This window comes from Dromaius novaehollandiae, chromosome 3 (genome assembly GCF_036370855.1).
Source record: "Dromaius novaehollandiae isolate bDroNov1 chromosome 3, bDroNov1.hap1, whole genome shotgun sequence".
NCBI classification, from domain to species: domain Eukaryota; kingdom Metazoa; phylum Chordata; class Aves; order Casuariiformes; family Dromaiidae; genus Dromaius; species Dromaius novaehollandiae.
In genome coordinates this window covers 69,941,087-69,966,379 of record NC_088100.1, presented here as the reverse complement: position 1 = coordinate 69,966,379, position 25,293 = coordinate 69,941,087, and the positions used below count along the sequence as shown (strand labels likewise).

Here is a 25,293-nt window from a genome sequence, read left to right as displayed (position 1 = left end):
CTTAGGGTCTAACCCTGTAGCTGGATAAGGGTTATCGTGTGATGGACAAGTCAAGTCCCGAATGCAACACCTCTTGTCAGAAGGGATGGTCAAGCAGGAAATCTCTAACTTTTTCTCCCTCTTCCCTTACACAGACCCTCCTGAAAGTATATTGCCAGCATCGACTCGCATATTGTCAGCCATCAAGATCTGACAGAGTCACCATGTTACTGTTGACTATCACAGCCTATACTGGCAACTCTATGCCATCCTCTGCTTAATTAGTGTAATGGTACTGCTGGATCTCACACACACAACTGCCCTGTGCAGTAGACACTTCTGATCACCATGTTACAAATAGGGGACTGAGTCACTAGTTAGCAGAGATTTAATGAAATTCGCATGTGTTATCTGTGACTGGAAACTGAATTTTAGTCCCTCAAATCTACATTCAACATCCTATACCTTACCCGGTCTTTTCTTCCACATGTATTTCATCTGCACAACAGTATTACGAACAAGGAATTTACTATTCAGAGTATATCAGATGCAGTCTTCTGGGATGAAATCAACATATTATGTTACACTGCTACATCTAACTTGCCCAACCACCCAGAGCCATTTCGCACATTGCTTGTTTTCATGCAGTGCTACCTTTGCAGCCCAAGAAACACACCATTTGTGATGTGCATCATTTAGGGAGCCAAGAAGGAGGGCTGAACTCAGAGCATGGAATGGCAGTGCAGCACGAAGAGTAGAAAGGCTGCACCATTGTCTCATTTGTGGTTCCAAAATATCCAAATATATCATTTTTTGCCATCTCCCACACCCAAAATAAGCTACAGGAGAGTTTCTAAGTAGAAAGGGAGATTCAAAGGGGGCTGTAGCCCTTTCATTAAGACCCCCACCTGTGAATACCTCCTGGTGGCTCCACAAGCTCCAGATTGCTCGAGTATCTGCCGGGCCTCTCTACCCCTTTGCTAGCAGTACAGCCATACGCAGTCCCACCTTCTCTCTCAGAACATTTAAGAAAACAAAAACTAGAAACACTAAGATTAATTCGGATGATGTGAATGTATCAAACACAGCAATATCCGTATATCCATAACTGCAGATGAAGTCTGGTCTTCCATGTATCCTTAGAAAGATATTAAAGTCTCTTTATCTACCAGGAAGCAGTTGATATCAGCTGAAGACATACACGATGCCACTAAAGCTATTTGGCAAGCCAGACATTTTTCTTTAAGACCTCACAAGTTTGGTTGTACATGAGACAGTGTCTACGTTGATTTTGCCACTCACCTATTACATTAAAAAGAACAATTATGCAATCTTTTCTTTCATAGCCAAGCTCATCGATAGCAACAATAGGGGTTCAACTCCACAAGAGTTTAAGCAGATAAAGCTGATGTAGCTGTCATCCTACCCTTTCCCATGCAGATCTGCATGTCTCCTCTCCCTCTCTGTGCTAGCCCTGCACTCCTCTCAGGGAGTCATTTCAAGAATTTTAACCACCTGGAAATATTTCCTATTTGGGGCTATTTTTCTGCCAGTTTAGCTCACTACAGCAGCTCACAGAAAGATCAGATGAACATTAATGCCCATTCAGGACAGAGGGTGAGACTGTGGGAAGATTAAGGAGAAACTACAGCAGTGCTCAGGTTGGCTCCTTTCAGACTGTTGAAGAAGCACAGCCTGCTGTGTGCACGACACCTGGTTAAACTCATCTCACATAGCAGGGCTGTCAAAGGGGAACTCCTGCCCACCACCTTCTCCCCTGCCTTCTCCCAGATTCCAGGTCCTGCTGCCTCCCTGTGCCAACACTTTCCTCCATGCAGCTGCACAGCAAGTCTGTTTCTTTTTTGTAGCTTTTGGTCAAATCAGCAAGTTTAAATGACTCACAGTGCATCTGCGTGAATGCACACGAGGAAGAGGAGCAGAATGTACAGCCAGAATTGCCTTCTTTCAACAGAAATCGTTCACGTAACCTCACTTTCCCAGTGTTTCTTCCCCTGTCTTTCTCTGCCACTGTCTATCCAGGATTTCTGCTCTCTGCCTCTAGCTGTACCAATGCACAAAGTTGCCCTCTAGGATTGAGATGAAAGTTTAGGAGGACATTTATAGCCTTTGAAGCAGCATTCGGTCTTTGTCTAATGAGGGATAACACTTGAGTAATCAGAGACTGATGAGCCTGCAATAGTGCTGCGTCTAGAAAGAGACACCACATTACATTTAAGGTACCAAGTTACAGACAAAAGTTACGATTAGGGCATAAGAAGAAGAGGTTTGGGATTAGGGCTGGCAGAGAGTAACAAGCAAATGTCAGTGCAAGGGCTAACCATAGCCTTAAGTGCAAGCCAAGGTGAACTAAATTTACTGTCTTTAATGAAAAATAAGATTAAAGTAAATGCACCTTAGATATATACCTTCTACTTCCTCAACAAATTTGTGAGAGCCTAGATAGGCCTGGAGATTACTGGGATATTTTTGCCATTGCAAGGGCTGAGGATGTTGGAGATGCCACTGAACTTCCAGCTCTCGACCTGTGCCACACCGTGATTGTGGCTTCTGTTTTTTACCAGACTCATGCAGACATTTTATGAGGTATATCCCATTGTCCCCTCGAGGGACAGACCCATCATCCTTAATGACAGCATGAGAGCATTTTCCGCAAAATAACCTCTGACTTCTCAACCCTGATCTTCTAGAGTGATCCACAAAACAGCTTTAACAATTTACTGACTGAAATTCGTGGATGTTAGATAACCAGATGCTAAAAATCATCTACTCCGAGACATGAGTTTTACTGCAGATTTCACGTCCCTCATTCTTTCACAGAAAATAATTACCTCTTTCCCCCCACAGATTTACTACCTCTCTCTTACTGACACCCGCCTTGGCTTCACAGGCATTAACTTTCCTCGCAGTTTTGCCTCAGCCTGTACTTCGCTTGAATTTTAGTGCTTCTGTTGCAGACCTAAAGAGGGCTGGTGTGCCAGACTGCTGCTCCATTTTTTCCACCTGCATTAGTTATTCTAGCAAAAGCTGTCACCTCACTCTAAACCTTGCCTCGCTTGTAAACCAAGACCATCATGCCTAAAACAGTAGTAGTTACTGCTACTTCCCTTATAGAGTAACTTGGAATTTTATATGTTGCTTGCTGTCTCACTAACATCCAGCAGGCTGCGCTAACGCATCAGTTTTCTCGGTCAGAAAAACTTACTTGAGAACCGTTTTGAAGAAAACGGCATTTTCCAAAAGCAATACGAGGAGAATCTATACATCTCCCAGAGACTGACACCAGCTCTGCCCAGAAGTGGAAGCAGGAAAGATATATATTTCTGTATCAAAATACAGAGCAGTTTCTCATGCTGCACAGTATCCCGTGTACTACCAAAGATCATGTCAGATGATTTTAAAGCTAAGCATCCCCCACAAGTGACAATGAGGTCATTTCTTGAGCACAGGAAGATAAAACAGACATTTTCTTCCTGACAACACTAACAACGTGCCTAACACTGAACAAGGCTCTCCCTTCTCAGTAATAAGCAGCAGCCCACTGTAATGCCAGCAATATGACGACTGTGAGCCCCTTTTCAAAATCTGAAATGATGAAATAAGGTAGGTCAGATGGGAGGAATGGGGCTGGATGGCACCTTTCTGCTCTGTGGCACCAGCGAACGTATCCGTGCCAAGCTCCCAAGGCTGCCTGGGAGCACAGGGGAGCCTGGCGTTTGGAAAGGGACCCGAAGTGCCTTAAGTTTGGCTCCATCTCCCTGGGGGACAATGAAGCACTGTATCTCTATTATAACGGTCCCTGGTATATTTACACTTCTTTAAGCAGATAAAAGACAAATGTTAAAATTGCAATGAGAAACTCATTCCTACTCTTATAAAACATTGGAGCTGGATCTATTTTATACCACAACAGGAGAGTGTAACTCAAAAAGAAAGGAGGTGGCAGAGGAAAACAAGAGGCAATGCAAGCTGGTAAGATGGGGTTTCATGGCTAGTGCAAGCTGGTGCAGCAGTAGCCTGCACTGGATCAGGCCTGTGCTCCAGCTCTGACCACTGTCTCTCTCAGGCCCACACCAGCATCCCTGCACCAAGCTGTGCCAGAAAGGATCTCTCATCTTAGGAAAGGAAACGTGATCCCATGTAATAAAACCATGAGATCTACATCACCAAAATAGAGAGAAACAACCATTGTTTTCTGTAGGGTTTTTTCAGGGTTTGGCTTTCAGGCCCAGAAATGAAAGAGGCGGCAGGAACATTTGGCCATGCATGAAACAGGGAACACAACAGCACAGGTTGAGATCATCATGTGGAAACTGCTCCCTCAGGCTGTCTTTGCAACCACTTGTTGCAGAGATTAAAAAAAAAAAAAAAAGTGAAAAAAAGCATTGCTTGGTGAAAGTGAAGCTATAGCTTTTTGGGAAGCTGAGACAATTTAATGCCCTGCTCTGAAAATGAAGAGGTCCTCCCTCTTTCCTCCTGCTTATCCAACTCTTTCTTCCTTCTGCTCCTGCCTTTGACAGAGATCCCAATTCTCTTTTATTTGAAACAGGCTAACATAAGAGTTAAAAAAAAAAAAATCCAGGAATGTCCCACAACTCTCAGAAGAGATCACTAGGCACAGGATATCCTTCTTTAAGGGTAGAGAATTAAAGACAATTAACTATTAAAGAGAACTATTAACTATTAAACAGACTACTAAAGAAACTACTAAAGAAACCAAAGAAACTATTGAAGAGAATCAACTAATTCACCTGCAGTTTTTCCAAAATTACATGGCCAGTGAGTGGAAGACATTCCTCTGTCAAACAATTCATTGACTTTTCCTCATTCCAGATCATTCTTCTTAATAATAATAGATCCAAAGCAAACTTGCTTGTTCTTAAGAACCAGCTTCTCATTATTTTATTACATAGCAGCAAACTGAAAAATCTGCAGCCAAAAATAAAAACAGAAAGGCTGAGCAAAATATTCTCTCATTTCAGTGTTTAACTGACAAGTGCAAACATAAGGCTCTCGTTCTCCAAGATGTGTGCATCATTCCATTAAAATCAAGAGTCATACATGTGGGCAACAAGGCGCAAAAAGGCAGAGCTGAATGCAAACATTGTGCTTTGAGTTTGAAATCAGTGAATAAAATAGACTTAGAACTAGAACAACTAGAACACCAAACACAGACTCCAGGTACCTACATGCTGCTTGCAGCTTCTGCCTGATTGATATACTTGCAACTATTCCTCTTTGCATGGCTTTCCCTGTCTACACAGAGGATAACGGTATAGACAACCCATTCCTCTTTTTTGGCCAGTCTTCATCTTTGGAAGTTTTGCACAAGATCACTGTGTGATTATTATGCACATACGACATTTCATCAGGTGAGTTATTCTGCTAAATGCTCATGAGTAAAGTGACTTACCTGAGTCTCTGCAAAATCAGTGCTAATTTATCTTCATATCAATGTGGGAGACATATGTTTTCATATCCTCTTTATTTTTAGGTGGGAGAAGGTAAGACAGTCATACTTAAGTTCAAGAGTCAGAATAATCCATGTAGGTTCAAAGACATCTAGGACATAGGGAGCATTAGGACTGAAGGGGGTCCTAAACCATGGTCTAATGATGTATGCTATTAAACCCTACAGAAATGAGGGCAATACACCTAGCTGCATCCTCAAAATGGACCTCGTATGGGCCAGAGGGTGTGCAGAAGCCTCAAACATTGTGCTAGCTGGAATGGCATCCCAAAGAAATGGATTTTCAGTGCTGAAGGCAGACTCATCCAAAGTCAATCATTTCATGGTAATGCATCAAGACTGATGAACTATCAAAGAATTACATGTATGTTTCATTTTTAACTTTCTGCCAGCTTACAAGCAACTCTCTTTAGATTTTTACTGCAAGGAAATCAAATAGCAACACTTTCATTTTTCCAGAGCAGACAGGTTTTAGAACTTCTTCTTCCATGGCAAATTTCAAGAAATTTAGTTCTCTCCTCAAACCTAAATTATAATGTTTTTCAGAGTGCAGAAATGCCTTGCTTTTGCAAGCTTCGCTCCCACTATCCATATGCAGGGAGACCAAAATTCCAGCCCAATCATAGTACAGAGCTTTCTGTTCTGCTTTTGCTTCACAACACACTCTCTCTCTCTCTCCCCTCCCCTCCCCCCCCCCAATTTTTGCTTTTGTTAATAGAAAAGCCAGTTCTTAAAAATGCCAGAATTCTACATGAGGCAACTTGGAGGACACCAAATTGGGATAGGTCTTTAAGCACTCTGGGAACCTCTGATTGGCATCTTAAAATGTCTGCTGTTTCTAAATGCTCCACATAAAACAGGAAATACCACTTTAGCTCTACTCCTATTAGAAAACCACTCGGGCTTCCTGTTAACAGAATGACATTTCTCACCTAAATGAAGTAAACCCAGACTTTCATTGCAATTGGTCACTCCTGTTCCACCAAACAAATAAACAAACAAACAAACCCAAATTTCCATCATACTATAGGGTTCCTCGCAAAGAAGTTATTTTACATGGACTTCCTTACTACCTTAAGAGATTAAAAAAATAAGTTTTTATATTAAATCTACTATAGACATGTAAGCTCATGCACTCACACAACAGACTCAGTATGCCCATAATCTCTTCTAGTTAGAACTCATTCTAAGTTTCAAAATTTTACATAGTTTTAAATCAAATACCACCTCTTTTCTCCCCCTTCCTCACTTGCTGTCCCAAAACAGATTTTTCTCTCAGTATGAAATTTTCCCCCCCAAAAAAAAATCATGTGCAAAAAAAAGGGTTGTAGCACATCATTTATTCCCATTTCAAATGAAACCCAGTATTGAGAAAATCATCAGAGCTAGATGAAGAAACAATACACTAACCCAGCATGAAACCTCTCTCATCTTAGGAAAGGAAACGTGATCCCATGTAATAAAAGTTCATGAGATCTACATCACCAAAATAGAGAGAGATTTGATTTCCAGAAAAGGCACCAGAGACAGGCTGCAAAAACAGCTGAAATTAGATATTGTAAATTAATTACTCCAAAATCTGCATAGCTGGACTTACTGCACTAATGCAAATAGGCTTGACTTACAGATGAAGGAATAATTGTGTGTGTGTGTGCATGGGCATGCACACACACACTTTCTCCTGAAAAATGCATGAAATAAGTCCCCTGATTGTTGAGAGTTTAACAGATGGCTAAATATTTTTGGACATTCATGAGGGACACACGGCTTCCCTATTCCTTGTTTCAATAATTCTGGCCTTCCAAATTCAGACCAATCAAATCTTTACACAAATACCATTTACCCTAAATATCTCAAAGTAAAGCACACAGTTGTCAAAGTTTCTCCAGCTGATGTGGTTCACCGCTGCATCCACTAGCTGCAGCTGTCTGCTTACACAAGGTCCATTCTCTGATTGTGTCTTCAACTGCCTTCATTGCTGTGTAGCCCCTTGCGATGAATCCAGCATCAGGTCAAAGCTGCCATATTAATTAGCAATGTTGGGGGAAAATGAAAATTCTATTTTAATGTCATTTTCGGTTCATATCACCCAGGCTTTCCATTTGTTTTGGGTCTAAAAAGCAGCTGAAGAAAAAGGAGATAGATGGCCAGTACTGCACTCACAGAAAAAGCATACATTTGTTTTCTCAAACATGCATGAATTTGCTGAGATAGCTGCCTTCAAGCAACCCTGTTCAAGAATTCTCTGTTTTTTCCTGAGAGGGGTGATACGACCCATCATCATCAGGTTTACCGAGAGTCAGTAGTTCAACAGTAATAACCTATTGACCAGCTGAAAGAGAGCAATTCAAAAACTATTTCAGGCTACAATGTCAACAAAAACAATAGTAGAGTTTGGACAACGCAAGGACATTTGTCTCTCTCTGTATCTGGCAAAACTGCTCCCACAGTTGTATATGCTAATATAAGCACGGTGTGTACAAGAGCCTACACAGTGTGTACAGGCAACACAGTGCGCTCCTTTGTACAATGCACATTTACTTCAACAAAGCGAGTCAACAAGGATTTGCTCAGAACTGCAAGGCACTGACTAGTCTGGCCCTATTCAACAGAGCATTTAAGCATGTGCTTGGTTTTTAAGATCTAAGTGGAGAAGATGCTTTTTAAAAAGAATTGTGTATATATGCTTTGTTTCATGAGAAACAGAATGGCCTGCACTTGTAAGAGAAAAAACAAAGTGTGCATACAATTGGACCTCCATTATTTATCATTTATTTAGCACCACCTACTTAAAACTGAGATGGACAAAGCAGATTCATCCCTACAGTCATATCTTTTAATGTGTGCCGAGCAGTTAATCAACATGCCAAACTCACGGTTGATCCCTCTTCACCCCCACAGCTGCTTTGAAGAATTCAATGCAGGAGCTGAACGCTCACAGACGCCTGCTGTCCAGTGGGGCTTCTGGGAATGGTGGAAGATAAAAGACCTTCAAAAAAGTTCAATTTTTGTAACAAGGCATTACTGAAAATCAAAGTCCACCAGCTCTTGAGCTTCCTTAATTTTCATCAACTTCTAGTTACAATTAGTGAAATTATGAATTCACCACATATGACAATTTCCTGGAAACATAAGCTTTTTAACCAACTTGGGTAGTTTGTCTCCTTCTCCATTTAGTCATTGTCACCCACTTTAAAGTCTCAGCCAGCTTTTGTTCCCCACCAGCAGACTAGCCCCATAACCCAGTATTATTCCTGACCATGACACTCCTAAAGCCTTTTATACCTGAGGCAGTGATGACATCCCTAGCGCAGCCATCCTTCTGCATTCAACCAACCCCAATCTTGTGTGTCCATTCCCCCTTCCCCATTAAAGCTTGTATCAAAGCCTATGTTCTTCCTTCTATTTCCCCTTCTTTATAGCTTACCACCTACATCCCAGTTCCTACACTCAACCCAGCCCTAACTGGCATTTCTGGATGCATCAGGAAAGAATTCAATGTCTCTGTTCAAAAGGGCAAGCTGCTGAGTGTTAAAAATGCAATATCCAAATCAGACTTTTTGCGAAGCAGGAGGAAAAGAGTCATCTGTTCCTAAAAAGACTATTAACATTTACCTTCTTAATTAAAATTATAATAAAACATACCATGCTTAAAGGCAAGTGAATATGGTTGTGTCTGTATTGTGTATTTTGCTTTAAAAGGTAAGATGTATTAAAAACTAACGACAAAGCATATCTTTTCAAAATAGCCAACAGATGTGCAAATTCCCACAGTTCCAGTAATGGCATTAATTTGAGAATGGTGGGCTAATTCTTGTTTTTCAAAATTCAGCACTCTGCAAAGTTCCTTATACTTGAACTCAAGATGGGAAGGCAAAAACACACCTTGTGCTGAGGACAGTGAGGCCAAAAAATTATAAGCCTGTAGCACAATTTCTTAATGTACTCATTTTTGTTTGTCCAATGTGGGACTATGACATTTTCTAGAAAACATATTTTCCTACCTGAAATTATGCAAATATTCCTCAAATCTCAAAGCTACAGTGAAAGAAGTAAGAAAAAGTTACAGCAGAAGTCCCAGTGCAGTCTCAGTTATAGAGCCATTACTGTGATTCATACTTAAAAGAGTAATAGTACAAAGAACAAGGAGACATTTCACTTCAAGTCAACATGTAAGCACTCTCATCTGGGTGGGTGTGGTCCATGTGTTCCTATCTACATTAGGAAATTCAACATATATAAATATATAAATAGAACATATATATAGTACATGGTCACATTCATATAAGCCATAAAATGACATATATGTACAAAAATATTTGCAGCTATGTTTTACACTTTCAGTTCTGCAGCAGGAATCTAAGGATTTAGTTTCTGCTTAGGGGACTTCATCACTTTGCTAATTAGGAATTTGGGATGAACTTGTACCTTATGTATTCAGTACTGTAAAAAATATGTAAGAAGCAAATAGTCCTCAGGGAAGTTCTGTCATGTCCATAAGAAGAGTTGAAACTTGTTGAAACATCATTTGCCTCATTAAAGAGTAATCTGTATGTCACCAAACATACTGAGAGACATTCTCCTCTTGATGTAGAAAGACAGTACTTTGGTCTGGTCCATAAATAGATGTGAAACTTTTAAGACGTCAGGCAGGGCACAGACCGGGTGCCTGACAGTTGTCTGTAGTATAGACTCATGCATAATTACTATTCTTTTTGTCTCAGTTTAAACTAGTAAATCAGTCAAAGTGAATGAATGTAGGGATGAAAATACTTATTTCAGTTTACTGAAATAAGTTTGATCCTTGCAGGCAGGGTCAAAAAGTAGAGAGTAGATTACATCCTTCTGGCATTATTGTAGCTTCCTTTATCAGTAAGTCACATGGTTAAAATGACCCCAAGGATCTGACATCTGTGCAGTTCTTAGACAGTTCTGTGAATTCCAGGAGCTGCGCACATTCAATTTACTTCTCTCAAAATGGAAAAACATTTCTTTTCTGCTTCAGATAATATTCTTCTTAAATATACCGCTCAGATACAGACATGCTTTTTTTAATTTGGGGAAATCACTCTTTCGGTATGAAGTAAGTTGTGCAAAATGAACTAAAGCTTTGGAGAAGGGGTTGTTTTCCTCATGAAGAACACTTGGCAAAACAAACCTCAGAATGCAGCAGTTTAAAGTGCCTGTATGTGAAGACTGGTGGAGGAAAATCTCGCTGTGTACCAGAGATCCACAGCCTCAGATAGCACTTTCAGCAACAGACAGTGCAGTCATCTCTTGCTCCTCGCTGTTCTCTGTGGACACATCCTGGGTGTCCTGCTGGTGATAGATATCTTGAACCAGCATGATGTTTGTGTTCTTCCACTCTCTATACTTCATTGCCGTCAATTTTGGGTCCTCTAGCAACTGGTTAATTGTTGCCAGGTCATGTTCTTTACACTAGGAAGAGAACAAGTGGTTACTTCTCACAGAAAACTGCCAGGCTCATTGTCTGTATTGAAAACGTTTCATGAACATTACAGAACCATGCCACGTGGAGATGGCCAGTTATCCATCCTGGCAACTCATTCCCTTTTTATAACAGGCATTATCAAAATTAAGTCCATGGCAGAAATTTCTCCCAATTGAAGGCAAGATTATGATTTCACACAGATTTTTTTTTTAAGATTCTTTCAAAACTTTGTGAAAGAAAAGTCATGTGAAAATTAGATATTGTTATGCTATCTCACAAAAAGCACTCACATGAAACTGGACATAAAAGCATCTATTATTGTAATTCAGCCCACTCCTGACTTTCTCAAAAAGTACCTATTCCCTAGGCACATTATAAATGTCTCTTTTCCAGGAGTTGGACAGAAAATAATTTTGGACATAATCCATGCCCTGGCAGAATAGCTTACTGGTTGTCAGAGCTTATGTGGATGTTAATAAATCTACCACTAGCTTCTATTAACAAATCCAGCCTCAACTCTCAGAGAGGAGCAGCTCAGATCATGGACAGTCACTGAGAGAGACTGAGAACTCTGATCTCCTCACATTCTCTGTCACAATGCACCATTCTGCTTTTCCAGGCATTATTGCCTGTCCACACAGCAGATCACGGGATAGATTCACTGAGCCCAAGGACACTCTGTGCTAGTGGCTGCCTTGAAAACACCTTGAAAACAGTCCCACAAATCCAAGACAATTCCTGATAGTAGCAGTGGGGATGCTCTCACATCCATATCCCAATCCACATCAGGGAAATTGAAGAAAAGAAAGCGAGAAAGAGGAGAAATAGTAAATAAAGATTAGTAGACAATAGAATCTGCAAAGTCAGCCGTTCCCTTCGCCCATTATTTCAACTACCCTAATCCCTGTGATGTCTGAGCTACTTCTGAAACAGGAAATGTTGGTTTACATAGACCTTACTCCCAGCCTTGGTAAGAGGGCTTCTGGCATAGGTGCAGAGATATCTGCTGTTAGCCTAAGAGGGGAGGAGAAGCTGGGGAGGAAAGGGAAGGGAAGAGTATGTGAAATAGGCAAACTTGGTGGCAAAAAGCCAGGCTATGAATTTTTCTGTAGCACTAAACCTATTTCCCACATTCACTAAACCTGTGTTGCATTTGTGCACAGCCTCCCTCTCTTCCAAACCATTCAAAGTATGTTTTGTTAATGATATATTGTGGCAGCAACATTAATCCGTTATTAAAGCTATGGAGTCAAAAGTCCAAACTAAGAATTGCACGGAATCTTGAATAAATCAGATCTCTTAGACTAAGAGAGCTTTAATCAAAGCAAAGTAAATACGGATCAGGTGGAAAAACTTTTGATTTAAAAATTTCCAAAAGATGATTTTCATTTATCTCCTGTCTCATGTTATATGTTAAAAACATATAATCCCACTAATGCAAAGAATATACAGCTTCCCTACTCCAAGCATTTGCCTTTCAGACAGGCTAACTAAACACTGCTGTGCACAGAATTCTGTTTGTGTCTGTGAGAAAATGTCTGTGCTATATTTGTCTTGTCAATACTCCAATTTCTTAGTTTGAAAAGAGCAAAAAAACCCACATTTTCTGTATTATGAACACTCCAAAAATGATTTTTCCATATTAAATACCAGCATTAGACAAGCCTAAGCTTATAAACACTGCTAATCACAATTCATACAATACTCCTGTGTTAAATCAATGCAAAGCTCTCCTCCTTGCTCACGTGCAGCAGTAAGGCTTTTAGGCTTCCATTCAGCATTATACTGACAAAACTGATTATCCCACAAGATCCTCCTCTGTTTTGTACTAACTGGCTCTTAGATTTATTAGGGAGGCTCCTATTGGGGAAAACCTTGCAGTACGCTTCTACATTTAGTTTCCTATCCCATAAAATAGGAATATTACTTAACTAGCTTTCTACTATATGACGGGCTTACTTTATTGCTGATATAGAAGAGTAACGCTACAGTCGGTAATGTTTCACTTCAGACTCATTCACATTGAGGAATTTTATGAGCCATTTCACCCAGTTCTCATACTGAGCCTGGAAGCCCTACAATAGGCCAAATTCTTATGGTCCAACTTGGTTTTTCAGGTGCATCTTCAGCAAGTTTAACACAGGCCTGAGTGACAAAGCCAAGCCTTCCATTGCAACTAATAATCAAATCAATGATTGTGCTGATATGAAAAGTTTTTACATGTATTTCTCCAGAGTAGAATGCCTGAAGCCAAATGTACTCTTTTGAAATAAGTTACTCAATTCCTGCTTCTAGTGAACAAAAAAAGAAATAAGTGAAGTCCCAACTGTGCATTTATTCTTTCTTCTATTTACAATTTAAATGCTATGGTTAAGTTTTCTGTTTCCCTCAGTACTATTCAGAAGCAGGATTTGAAATCCCATGACAGCAAAATGATGCTAGCAAGTAAACAGCCACGTTAATCCCCATATTCCGGATAGATTTATTGGCCCTTTCATGAAACGTTCCATGAGCCCTTCCCTCCTCCCCTCCAGTTCATGATACAGTTCCAACATAAAAGCAGGATGCTTTTGTTATTAAAAATATTTTAGTTACAGGAGATCTTTACAATAGCTTTGGCACATCCTGTGCATTCTCCAATAATCACATAAGGAAAACTTCTTTGGCTCAGGGTCGTTTTCTTGTCCTTTATCATTAATGTACTTTTTCTGCTTTTCCTTTTTTAACATTACACTATTTAGTGCATTCAGCTAAGCTTGCAAATTTTCCAGCTAAATAAAAGGAGCTTTCTTTATTAAATTTTCCAAATGGCTGAAACGTCTGCAAAAAGAGTCCCTTCTGAACTATTGCCTCTGCTTCCAGGTTCAAATTTAAGAGCAAAACACAGATTGGTGTTCAGAATAAAGTAGAAAACAATTTCAAAAACTAAATCAAATTCTCTGGAGCTTTAAACAAATATGTAATTAGAGTTTGGCTGAAGTCTAGGCTTGCTTCTTTTTCCAGCCAGTGTTTCTTACTCTCAGGAAAGAAACCTTGGCCCCACTCTGTGACCTCACCTTTAATGTGCTATTCAGCATTCGAATTTTGTGGAGTTTCTCATTAATAGAAGGATTTTTGCTGCGTTTGATAAATGACTTCCTAAGCTCTTTCTTGGTTGAAGGCCGACGATCACCAATGGGAGACAAGCTTGCTTGTTCTAATGACTTATAAAGTCGTTCCATCTCATCATCGGGGCATTTTCCCTGATCTGCAAAGAAAAGAATAAATTTAACATGAGAATGTGAATATGGCAGCACATAGCAGAATCATTAAGTTCAGACATCAGGAAGGATCTTAACCAAGTTAAAAAGTAACGGTATTAGAGTCAAAAACAAGGGCAATTTTTAGTGAAATTTTTAGGGTCATAATTTCTGTGTGGTCCCTCACAATGAAGCCTTCATTACCTTCATTTTAATTATTCTTTTCAATCTGATGGCTCCCAAGCTGTGGCACCATCTTCCATGACAGAAAGAACAGGAAAAGCTAGCAAGCAGTTGAGAATTAAGTAGGACAAAATATGATAAAAACTGAAGCAAAGTCATTTTTTAGAAAAGAACAGCTTAGAAATGAACAGGCCAGAGCTGAAAAAGTACCAGGCATAGATGGGCACATATGGATACAAGGCCATTTTCTGTGACAGACTGCAATTCATTTAGATGATAGGACCAGATACTGTTATCCCTCAGTCCACACTGCAAGCTTTTCTATTTCAATATTTACTAAAGGAAAAATCTTAAAATTATTTGTGTTGTCAGGGTGCTAATGAGTCTCTTAGTTCCCCACTGGGATAACATTCAGTTTTATTTCACTGGGGATAGTGGTGGTGGTTCTTCTTAACTGCCGTCCTCCACGTGCCAACAGAATCGTCTGTGCTTTTTTTTTTTTCTAAATTATCTTCATTCAGCAAACAACTTCTGAACAAAAGGAAGAAGTTCCTTGCTCTCTCATGCTGCAGCAAATAGTCCCTCTGGAGAAGGATTCCAAGAGCATCCCCCAGAGCTATCCAGGGTCAGTAAATGCCTTCAGGACTGCAAACCACTGCTGTGCTACCATCACTTTGCCCATGCCAAGCTATGTCCAAGGAAGGCTGCAATTGAAAATTGATACATTAGAAGGAGGAGGGGGGAAATACTAAGCAGTAGGCCAAAAGCAAAAATTTGATCCTTTCTACATTACTCTCACCACAGCATTTAAGATCATGACCCTGCACCAGCTAAAGCAAACAAGAAAGCTTTGCTTCGCCTGTGTGAGCTGGGATCAGGCCTGAAATGCTGTAGCTGAATAGCTGACCAGCATGTTAGCACACTCAGGAGTCTGCTTCTTATCTCTTTCATGTTTTAAGAAGTATGGCATCCTCCTACACCACCATTCTTTTAAATATTTAGGTTACAGGAAAGGTTTATGATATGTTACAAATATTTGTCTTCAGTCCCTTGCTGGCCATCTTTCATTACTTTGTGATTATAAAAAGGCTGCTGTAACTTGACAAGAACTAAATATAGCTTCCATTGCTGGTACAGTGCTGGGGGAGGAGAAGGAGAACTGTTGTATATTTAACAGGCTGCGGGAAATAGAAAAAAATGCACATGTAAGGCATAATACACGGCAGTAGTATTTCCTGAAAACTGTCAGCTCATGCCATGAGGCTTGTAATTATAATTAGCTTCCTGCCTGCTTAAGCAGCTGTTTGTTTCATTAACCAGCTCCTGCACAGGACTGGCTCAGCTGTGCTGCAGACATCACACATCAGAACTGTACACAGTATCACTTTCAGAGATAAACTGAGCTATATCAGATCCACTTAACAGATATCCAAGAAAAAGTATATAAAAAGAAAAAAAACGCATTGACTCTGTCCAGCAACTTAAAGAAAAAGGGGGTGGGGGGCCAAAAGGACTATAATGCCTGCTCTGGACATTTTTTGAAGCTAACTCATCATGCTTCTCAGTGTCCTAAAAGTGTAAGAAAATAGCAAGCATGATAAAACACCCTCTCTGAACATGCTTCTTCCATTCTACATATTCTGATATCTCTCACATACTTGTGGATGAAGGTAGGCAGGACAGAAGTACTTGGCACATAAAGAGAAGCAGTAGTTCAGGCCAGAAAACCCCGGCACAAGGCTCCCTCCACATGATCAGCAATCTGAACTCAGCTTCTGAGTTCTCTCAAGCTTGCAACCTTGAAAAACTCCCCCTCTGTATCTTCTTCTTTCCCCACTCTGACCACTGAAAGGATGGATCAGGTCAGTTAACTTCACAGGGACAGGAACACACAAGATTCTGGCAATCAGGTGCATCAAGAGCGTGACACTGAAGAGGCTGAACGGGATTTCAGGAAACAAAGGGTGAGGGAAACCTACAGGCTATGTAGACCCAGACACGAGTACTTTTGTCTACCTGTTTGCTTACACTGATAAGCACTGAGCTTCTCTCACAACAGTTCAAAAAAAAATAGTATCTTAATACTGCGGTTTTGTATATAAGCAAATGCTGCTATTATTTTGTATATAAACAAATGCTGCTACTGACAGAGAGTAAATCTGCCAATAAACCTCCTTAAAATGAGGTCAGAATATTTGATACTCCTCTGGACTTTTACCCTAAATATCCTGAGTTCCCCTGAGCCAAGCTCAAAAAGCAAAACCCAGTGCTTTGCAGGCTTGAAACTGTCACTAAAAATACTAGATTCAGTGGTATAAATCTATAAATGGGAGAGGTCATGGAAACAGTGGAGAGGCATTATGTCAGCAAATCAGTTAACAAGCTCAGTAAAATGATCTGTGATAAGAAAACACTTCTCATAACTCACACATTCTTTAATGGTCTATTACAGTATTTCACAAGCCTTCTAATGCCAGGAAAGTAAATGAAGAAAGTACTACCTGCAGTGTGTTTTGTGCCTTTTTCCCCACAAAAACATCCAAAGAAAATTAAGGCTGGGTGATGGGGATAAACTAACATGATTCAAGTTGTAATCACAGACTGGACGTTTTCTCCAGATTCAAACATTTATAGCACATTTGCACAGACTTTGTACTGCTCAGTTCGCTTTGAGCTTGGAAACAAAGCACTGACCTAGCACATGAGCAATTTTCAGTATAACAGAAGCATAAATAGTGACCAATTCTGTATGTTGAGGTTTCAATGACTTAGATTCCTGCTATGAAACCCACCCCATGTAGGCCACACAATTGAATCATCACAAAATATTTGCTTTGCATCACAAAGTTAAAAAAAAAAAAAAAGTATGCAGAAAACACATAACACTCAAGATCAGTATAAAAATGAAGAGGTTATCTGTGCTGGACCCCCAAACATAAATGAATCACCGTTTCTCTGAGCTTTGTTAAGCTCAGAAGACTTATACAAGGGATATATTCTGCTGGCAAAAATTCTAAAGAGCACAGACAGGTCAGGCCCCACTAGCACTTCGACGTGAGTCTTCCCAGCCTGGTCACGCATCTAACATCAGGCATATTCAGAATCATTTTGAAATATAATATTGCAAGTTATCTCTTCCAGATGGACTCATCAAGCTAAACACTTTCTGCCTCAGACATGCAAGTTAAGAAACTTAACAGTACTTTATCTCATCCTATTTTAAAGATAAAATATGTACATTTTCCTTTCAGGACCTGCAGAAAGATTAGGGGTAGGAAACAAACAGCAACAGTGGAAGGATACAACATATGGTGTGTATTTATGAGTGTGTAGCTGCACACAAGCAAACACATGCATGGCCATCTATTGTATGCTTTTCCACACCCTCGGCAATATTAACTATCAGCAATTCTGTTGAGTAATGCCACTGGAAGGATCAGCCTCACCGGGCTCTTGCACAGTGCCCTTCATCTACGAGTCTCCCAGCCTGCTAAGCCTCATAGTACTCCTTGAAAAATTACACAGCATGGCTCTTTGAACTTTGTCAGACTCCACGGTGGGGAAAGTGGAACAGAACCAGAGCTGTGCCAACAAAAGGAAAGTCTTTCCCTAAGATATTTCAACATTCCAGAGAAAGAGATATTCCAGTGTGGGGTAAGGAAAAAGTTATTTTAGGCTGGTGAGATCCTCTGACTAGTTCTGTTTAAGGAGAGGTGAAACAGAATTTTGAGGCTTAGTGCCACTTATCAGGAATTTCCCTCTTACTAAACAGGAGATATCACAGACAAGAGCAAGCTGCCAGAGACCGAGCGCACCAGTTTTTCATCTCCTCAGTTTTCAGCTTCCACCTTCCCTTCAGCCCACTTGCCGCAAGTGGGAGACATTAAGGTATTCAGACTCCCCACTTTGCAGCAGCAATACAGGAGTCTGCCTGCAAATTCATAACTTAAATGCTTTCCAAGAAGCAGCTGTGAAAAATCAAGCTTATTGCTTCCCAGCGGAAAAGAAATAGAAATTGGCAGTGTTTTGCAGAAAAAGCATTTTGCATTGAAAATTACCTCCAACAGAACATGTCTTACTAACTCTAAACTGAACCCAAGAAATTTAAATACTTGTTTTCCCACCCTCTAACACTGAGATCTCACAGCTCTCCAACTGTGGATTAATTCTAAGAAAAAATTTGCTGCTTCTCCCTGTCTTTGCTACTTGTATGAGCTTCTTGTGGTTGTGGTAACACTGCTATTTCTGATTCTGCCAAACCTTTTGATGCCAATGCAACAGCATACAGACCCAGACTGGGGAGAAGAGAGGAGAAAAATGTAACTCCCTTCCTCCCTCACCTCACACATACACACATGCACACAGCATCTACTCTCCACAGTAGTAGTGGACTTTCCAATGGGAATATGATGAAATTGTGGGGAAATCACATTTCCCATAGAACTACAGAACAGAAAAGACAGGAAATATTCCATTTAAGAGAGCATAGCTTAGGCGAATCCCTCACTGGCAAATGCAGAACTACTAAACTACGAGGTAGGAGAAGGTGGGAGAGAAGAACAGGAGAAATATGTTACCACCAACAGTAAGATGCTTCTAGCTACACTAATACTTTTGTATACTGCATTCCTCTGCAATGAGGGATACCATTTTTAATAAACCGTGACCTACCTGAAAATAACACAATTAAGTATCTTCTTCCAGGTTCTGAAAACTGCAACATCATAATTTTCACTGTGATTTCTAAAGCCTTTTTGATGAGAAGCAAAATAATCATTCAAATACCATTGTTTGTCCATACAATTATCTTCACTATAGGCAAATCTGTTGGTTTATACAGCCACAATCTAGCTGTCTTTTTGAAGTTTTTGCAGCAGGAACAAAGGGGCCAGAGTACACCAGAAGATCTGTTCTGGCTATTATTGGCACAAGCAAACTCAAGAGGGGAAGAGGATGTCAGTTCTGAAAAAAGAAGGAATTGATTGCATCCAGCTCCTATTTAACCAGTTGCTTCCCACAAAATCAACCCAGATAAATTTCAAATGGTTTGTGAAAATTTTTTGAGGTTTCCCAGAATATCAGCACATGCCAGCTCTTCTACAAGCTACTGTGAGCTAAAATATGGTACCGTAAGAATTTCTTGCCAAGATGCATTAACTTCACATGATCATGAACATAAAATCTTAAGAAAATGCAAGGAAGAAGGATGTTTTTGCTATAGTAGAAGATCCTTAAATACAAGCAAACACGTATTCCTGTTCTCTTGTAGTAACCTTTCAATTTCTGCAGCTTCCTTTTGTTATTGTTTTTTCTGATGATGGTGGTGGTGGGTCATAATCAGATTAGTTTTTCTTCCAGCAGTTGCCAGAAGAAATATAAAAGATGAAGTTTGGCTGCAGAGAGTGTCTAGCCATCCTGGATGGGGCAAAGCCAGCTTCTGGATATAGCGCACGTAGTCAGATGCTTGTTTATATTCTTAACTGTTGCTTGTTTGCCTTTCAGTTTCTTTGCGTCACAGGGAGTTTTGAATCCTTTGTCTCTGCACATGAAGCAGGCCACAATACTGAAATATTATTTTTCTCACAAAGTAAATGGAAATATAATGCTGATTTCCTTTCAAAAGAAAATACTGTTAAATTCTGTCTTTTCTCGTACTCTGTGTTACTCTCTGGTATATAAACTTCCCTCAAAAATCGGAGCAGTGAATAAGGCTGAAAATATTCATAAAACCAGGAAAAGTAAGGCTGGAAAGACCTTCAAAATATCATCTGGTACATCTCCTTGCACGTGACACAGTTGCTTAGCAGATTTCATTTTATAGTTTTCATTCAAAAAAATAATCCATGATCCTTTAGTTGAATCTTTCATTTTTCTCACAGAGATTTGGACCATTTGAAATTCTTCCTGAAACTTTTCTTTCATTGTTTAATTCATAGCTAACGTTTCTGTACTCTTGTTGTATTTTTATGACAAGCTTTTCCCACAAAGTCACAGCTGCTCTTCCTCCTAGCTCACAACTTTTCTTGTGTTGGTCTCCATTTCTGCCTTTTGCCAATAAAAATGCTCTTCAGTTCTTGAAAACTTCCACCTCAGTTCCCAGCTGCTATTAGCTGCACCTAAGTTCATATGGGGCATTTGCTAAGCAGAACGTGGCCACCAAGTAGACTGTGTGACAGGTTCTCTCATAAGGAGAAGGAGAGAGTATGCGCACGCTTGAACATTCTGGGGTGAAAGTGTTCAAAGAATGCATACCTGTTGTGAGAACAACAGTACAGGCTTTACGCAACACAGGACGCGTGCTTTCAGAACACACACCAACGTTAGATGGTTCCATCTACTTTTGGACACAGTCCAACTACTCTAAAACGGGAAGAGTTATGAGAAATGCACTATTGAGAAAATCATAAAACACATAATCCTGATTGCACTAGTAAATCATTGAGGTATGCATCCTTCTTGTTTCACAGCAGGTCAGTCTATGGCGTTCTTATTGCTTATGGTAAATAATATGGTTTGGCAGCTAGCATTTACCCCATACTTGAAATTCATTTCACAGGATTCATGCATATCCTTATCAACTAGCTGGAGGCAAAACTCTTGGGGGATAAGCCACAGAACTAGAATTACGTCCTTTCCAATAACTTTCCTTTTGAACTGAATCACTACTTTACATTTGTCCTTTTTTCCACCTCATATTCTCAAATTGAGGTAGCTTAGTTAATCTCCTTGCAAATTTTTTCATTTATTTTTCCAGGGGCCATTGCAAGAAAAAGTTACAAACACTCTCCATCCCCTCCCCATACCATGCAGACTTGATAAAGGAAAGAAAAACGCATGTGCAGCGCACCTCTTACTGGCTCAACAACAGGTTATGATGCAGACAGTAACTAGTGAGGTTATACAGTTTCCATAGTGACTATCTCACTGCAATGATCTATTTCTGGAATTCCATCACAGATCAACAGAGTGGTTAGAATGGAAGCGTTCCGCAATCAGGGAAAGCTGCCTGCTAAGGGGTGAGCAGATGGAAATATTCATTTCCCCCAAAATATTTTTCAGACAATTAAATCACCTTCCAAATAGTGGGAATATACCAAAATGTGCCTGGATTTACATTTTAATCCTGATTGTATTGGTAAGGATTACTGTATCATTGTATGATTTCAGCATATAAAATGTACTTTAAATGATTACAAATGTGTCATGCTAAATCTATAACCATCCATAAAAGTACTTGTCAGTACCCTTACAGTTACTATGGTAAGCATCAACCTGAGCATTACTGCAGGATTTCTGAGAATGTCACAGTAACACACTCTACGCAAAAGGTGAAGTTTACACTTCTGAAGAGTAACCATTGAACCTTGCTTAACGGGATCTTTAGGCCACTATGTCATATATAGAGTACGCTCCAACAGTCCACCTGAATGTACCGAAATATGGGCTCATATGAAACCTGACAATCCCTCAGTTCACCCAAAGAATGTTTCCCAAAGACATTACATGTTTAAATTTAATCCAGAAAGTCAGATTATAGAAGACAATGCATTTACTATGTGTTTCTTTAGGGGCACCATTTCTGCCAGGCCCAGCCATTTCACTACTTGCAATGCCACAAAGCTCAAAAGACAAGGCACGTGGCCTTACTATGGCTCTAGGGTTATTAAAGTAAGAATGGCCAAATTCTGGAAAATGTATCATGTTTTTAATTTAGCAGTATGTTTCAGTATTATGATACCAATGCAGATACCCATATGCTTAAACAAAGTCCAGTCTTAAATGACTTTCTGATTCAGGATTGCACATGTTTTCCCTTGATTATGATGAAGTTCAGTGAAATCAATAAGGAATATGTGGTAGAAGGCAAGGCAACTCCTTTCATTTTTGAAGGTGGATTGACATTACTCCATATTTACCACTTCCTACACTACCTTCCATTTTGCTTAGGATGTCAGTTCTGTGACAGTCCAGATATGTCTGGTTCCACTCCCATTTGTGAGACTCTCTTAAAATTTAGATTCAGTTCTAATCAATAAAGACAGACATATTAAAATATAGAAAGCCAATAAAAATACGTCTATATTAGGATTTTATACAGAGGTTATGATTTTAACATCTAGGTAAAATTTGAGAAAAAGTCTAAAGGTACTTCTCATTTAGATACTAGGTTATATATTTGAAGCACAGACAAAATTTCTTCACTCACCTTTGGCTAGCAATTTCTGTCCTGTTGCATCTAGCATGGCTAGGCAATGCATATCTGGAGTTAACAAAGAATTTTGGGATCCACCACTGGGCTGAACCTCCTGGTTTTCTGCCACTTTTCCACAGTCCACTTTTGGCTGCTCCTCAGAGTGAATCTGGACACAGAAGGTTAAAGGCTGATCACCCTCTTCTACAGCAGAGCTGTTAACTAGGTCAAGCCAGGACTGCCTCTCAGGATAAACCACTTTGGACATCAAGGAAGAAGATGACTCTTGGGAGTTGAAAGTGCTTTCAGGAGAGAAGACAGAACAAGATGCTTCACTTGACAGAGTTGAGGTCAAGGAGGACTTCTGCTGATCCTGTTTTCCAGAAACAAAAAAAAACCCCAAAACAAAACAAAAAGTTATTCCAAGTCATTTCTGTCCCTAGGCTCTACACATTGTAGATATGCAGCAGAAATGCTAACTGACCAAACCAGATATAATCTGATCAAATATGCATCCAAACAAGCCTGAGGTATGAAAGCCAGTCTCTCACATAGTAGTACTTTCAAAAACTAAGTGATGAGGTGAGGGGTAAAACAGATCAAAACCTGGCAAGGCCTAGAAACAACAGAGCAAGAAAAAAAATGTCAAGTTTTGAATGCAACATTCCATGTTAGGTTGCACATTCACTTTCACTCATTACTGTCTATTCACTCCGTTGATCTAATCAAGGGTGCAGAAGAGAAGCCTTAAATTAGTCTTTAACCATGGAGTTGTCTTGAAGCATTCAGTAAATCCATCGATGCCATAACCAGAGACAGCGAGGAATGAGCCTGAGCAGTGAACTACCTTGACTTTCTCAGCACACAAAGCTATTTCACCTGGTCCATTCAAGGGACTAATTATCCATCAAGCCAAGAAGGCTTGGTAATATACTGGCAAGCCAATGGCGAAAAGGAAAGGCAGGCAACCAAGAGGCAAAGGGCATGCAAATGGGGAATGGTACAAGATTTGTGCTGCTCATTCACTTGCCAAAATTCTTCCTTGAGCACGAGTCGGGGAACAGACTCGAGCTTCACTACAGACACATCAAAAATAGCCAGCACATCCTAGGGCCCCTCTATGCCATACTGGTCTCAGCAAGAGTTCATACAACCAGAAGGGGATCACAGACATCTACAAGCCCTCATTAGGAGCTAGGAGATGAATGACAGAGGGTTTAATAGGCGCATAATACCACATAAAGAAAGGTTTAGGAAAAGAAGAAAGTTCTGAAAGGTATGTAGCTACCCAGACAGGCAGATAGATGCTTAGGTCTTTTTCTACAGGAGTCATTTACACTGGCTGACCTATACTACTGTCTAGTCACCAGAAGCAACTTTTCTCACAAGAGAACTGGCACTAGTCTGCTTCTTAATGACCAACCACGACTGAAAAGATGAGCCAAGGAAAAGAGTCAAAGGACACTCCACTAAACTGAGAGGCACACATTCAAAACTGTTAACAAGAACAACTCAACGCATAATATAATTGTGTGGAGAGGACATTTCTACACAGTTAATTGTGGCATTGCCAAATCAAAGTCGAATTAAGCAAAGCTTAAGAATTTAGCAAAGCTTCAAAGGCCAAAAAGTTACTACATAGGTACACAACAACACACAGATACACATGCAAAGACACAGAAGCAGATTAATTAACAATAATAAAGCAGTGGAAGGGAGACAAAGCCTCATATTGCAGCCATTAGCAACAACTACTAGAAATCACAATGAGACCTAATATGAAAGCCAGATTTCTCATATCTGCTACTGCAAAAATTTTAGTACTTGCAAATCAGCTGCTACTGACCACTGTCAAAATCAGAATACCAGACCTGACAGACCACAAGTCTGGAAAGTTTATGGATGTATGTAGAATAGCTCTCTAGGGATTAAAATAGATGATAACTAAGCTAGTAGTACTGAAAATTACTGAAATGGTGTTGCTAGGGAAACCTGGACAAGATGAAAACACAATAAAGGGACTAGCCTGGAATATCTATTAATAATCACCTGGTAAACTAGAAACAAGAACTATTCATATAAACGAAGTGTGACCACATTTTTGGATTATGCTATGTAAACTTCTGCAACTCAGTGTTCCTATAGCATATACTACTTCCTTTTTACATTAAACAATGCATACGGGATTGTCTTTCTATAGTTTTGATCTCGTTACTTCATGTAGCTACTAATCAATTCAGAAAATGAGGAGGACCGATATCAGATTGTGGTCACCACTTGTCTGCACCACTTTCTTTATTTTTGTAAATTTTCAAAGCCATTCCTCCAAGACTATCCCAAATGCTATGGGAACAAACCTTATTTATGAAAAGTACAAAACTTTGTTTCAGGTAGCTATTTGCTTTTAAAAAGAAAACCTTTACAAATGCACCATAAAGGCAAGGAGAAGGAGGTGCTGTCATAAACTACATCTACCAGGGACAAAAGTCCCCTTGGGAGCATGGGTGACCTGGAGCATTTCATCTGTCTCAGAACTCCTATTGAGAAGACAAACTGTTGAACTGTTTGTACAGCCAAGACGAACAACTGAAAAGTAAAAGCTCATGCACACATGGTGTTTATGGTCTAATTTCAATTGTTCAAAGGCAGAAAAGGAATATGTTAGATCTCACCTACATTTTTCCGGCATTTTTCCATGCAATAGAAAGTGCCATTGAAATGAAAATGACGTCTCACTGAATGGAATGTATTTTTGTTTTCA

At 39.8% G+C, this 25,293-nt stretch overlaps 1 protein-coding gene across 2 annotated transcripts in view; it reads right to left on the bottom strand.

Annotated features, from left to right (window-relative positions):
- Window positions 1-7,666: 7,666 nt before the first annotated feature.
- The window catches only part of IPCEF1 (interaction protein for cytohesin exchange factors 1), a 62,262-nt gene continuing 44,635 nt past the window's right edge, over window positions 7,667-25,293 (bottom strand). For both annotated transcript variants that reach the window (XM_026122199.2, XM_026122201.2), the window contains 3 exons: window positions 22,548-22,905; window positions 13,976-14,166; window positions 7,667-10,906 (listed from right to left, as the gene is read on the bottom strand). In XM_026122199.2, coding sequence (XP_025977984.2) covers window positions 10,706-10,906; window positions 13,976-14,166; window positions 22,548-22,905 — 750 coding nt within the window. In that variant the 3' untranslated portion in view covers window positions 7,667-10,705. The remainder of the gene's footprint in view (window positions 10,907-13,975; window positions 14,167-22,547; window positions 22,906-25,293) is intronic.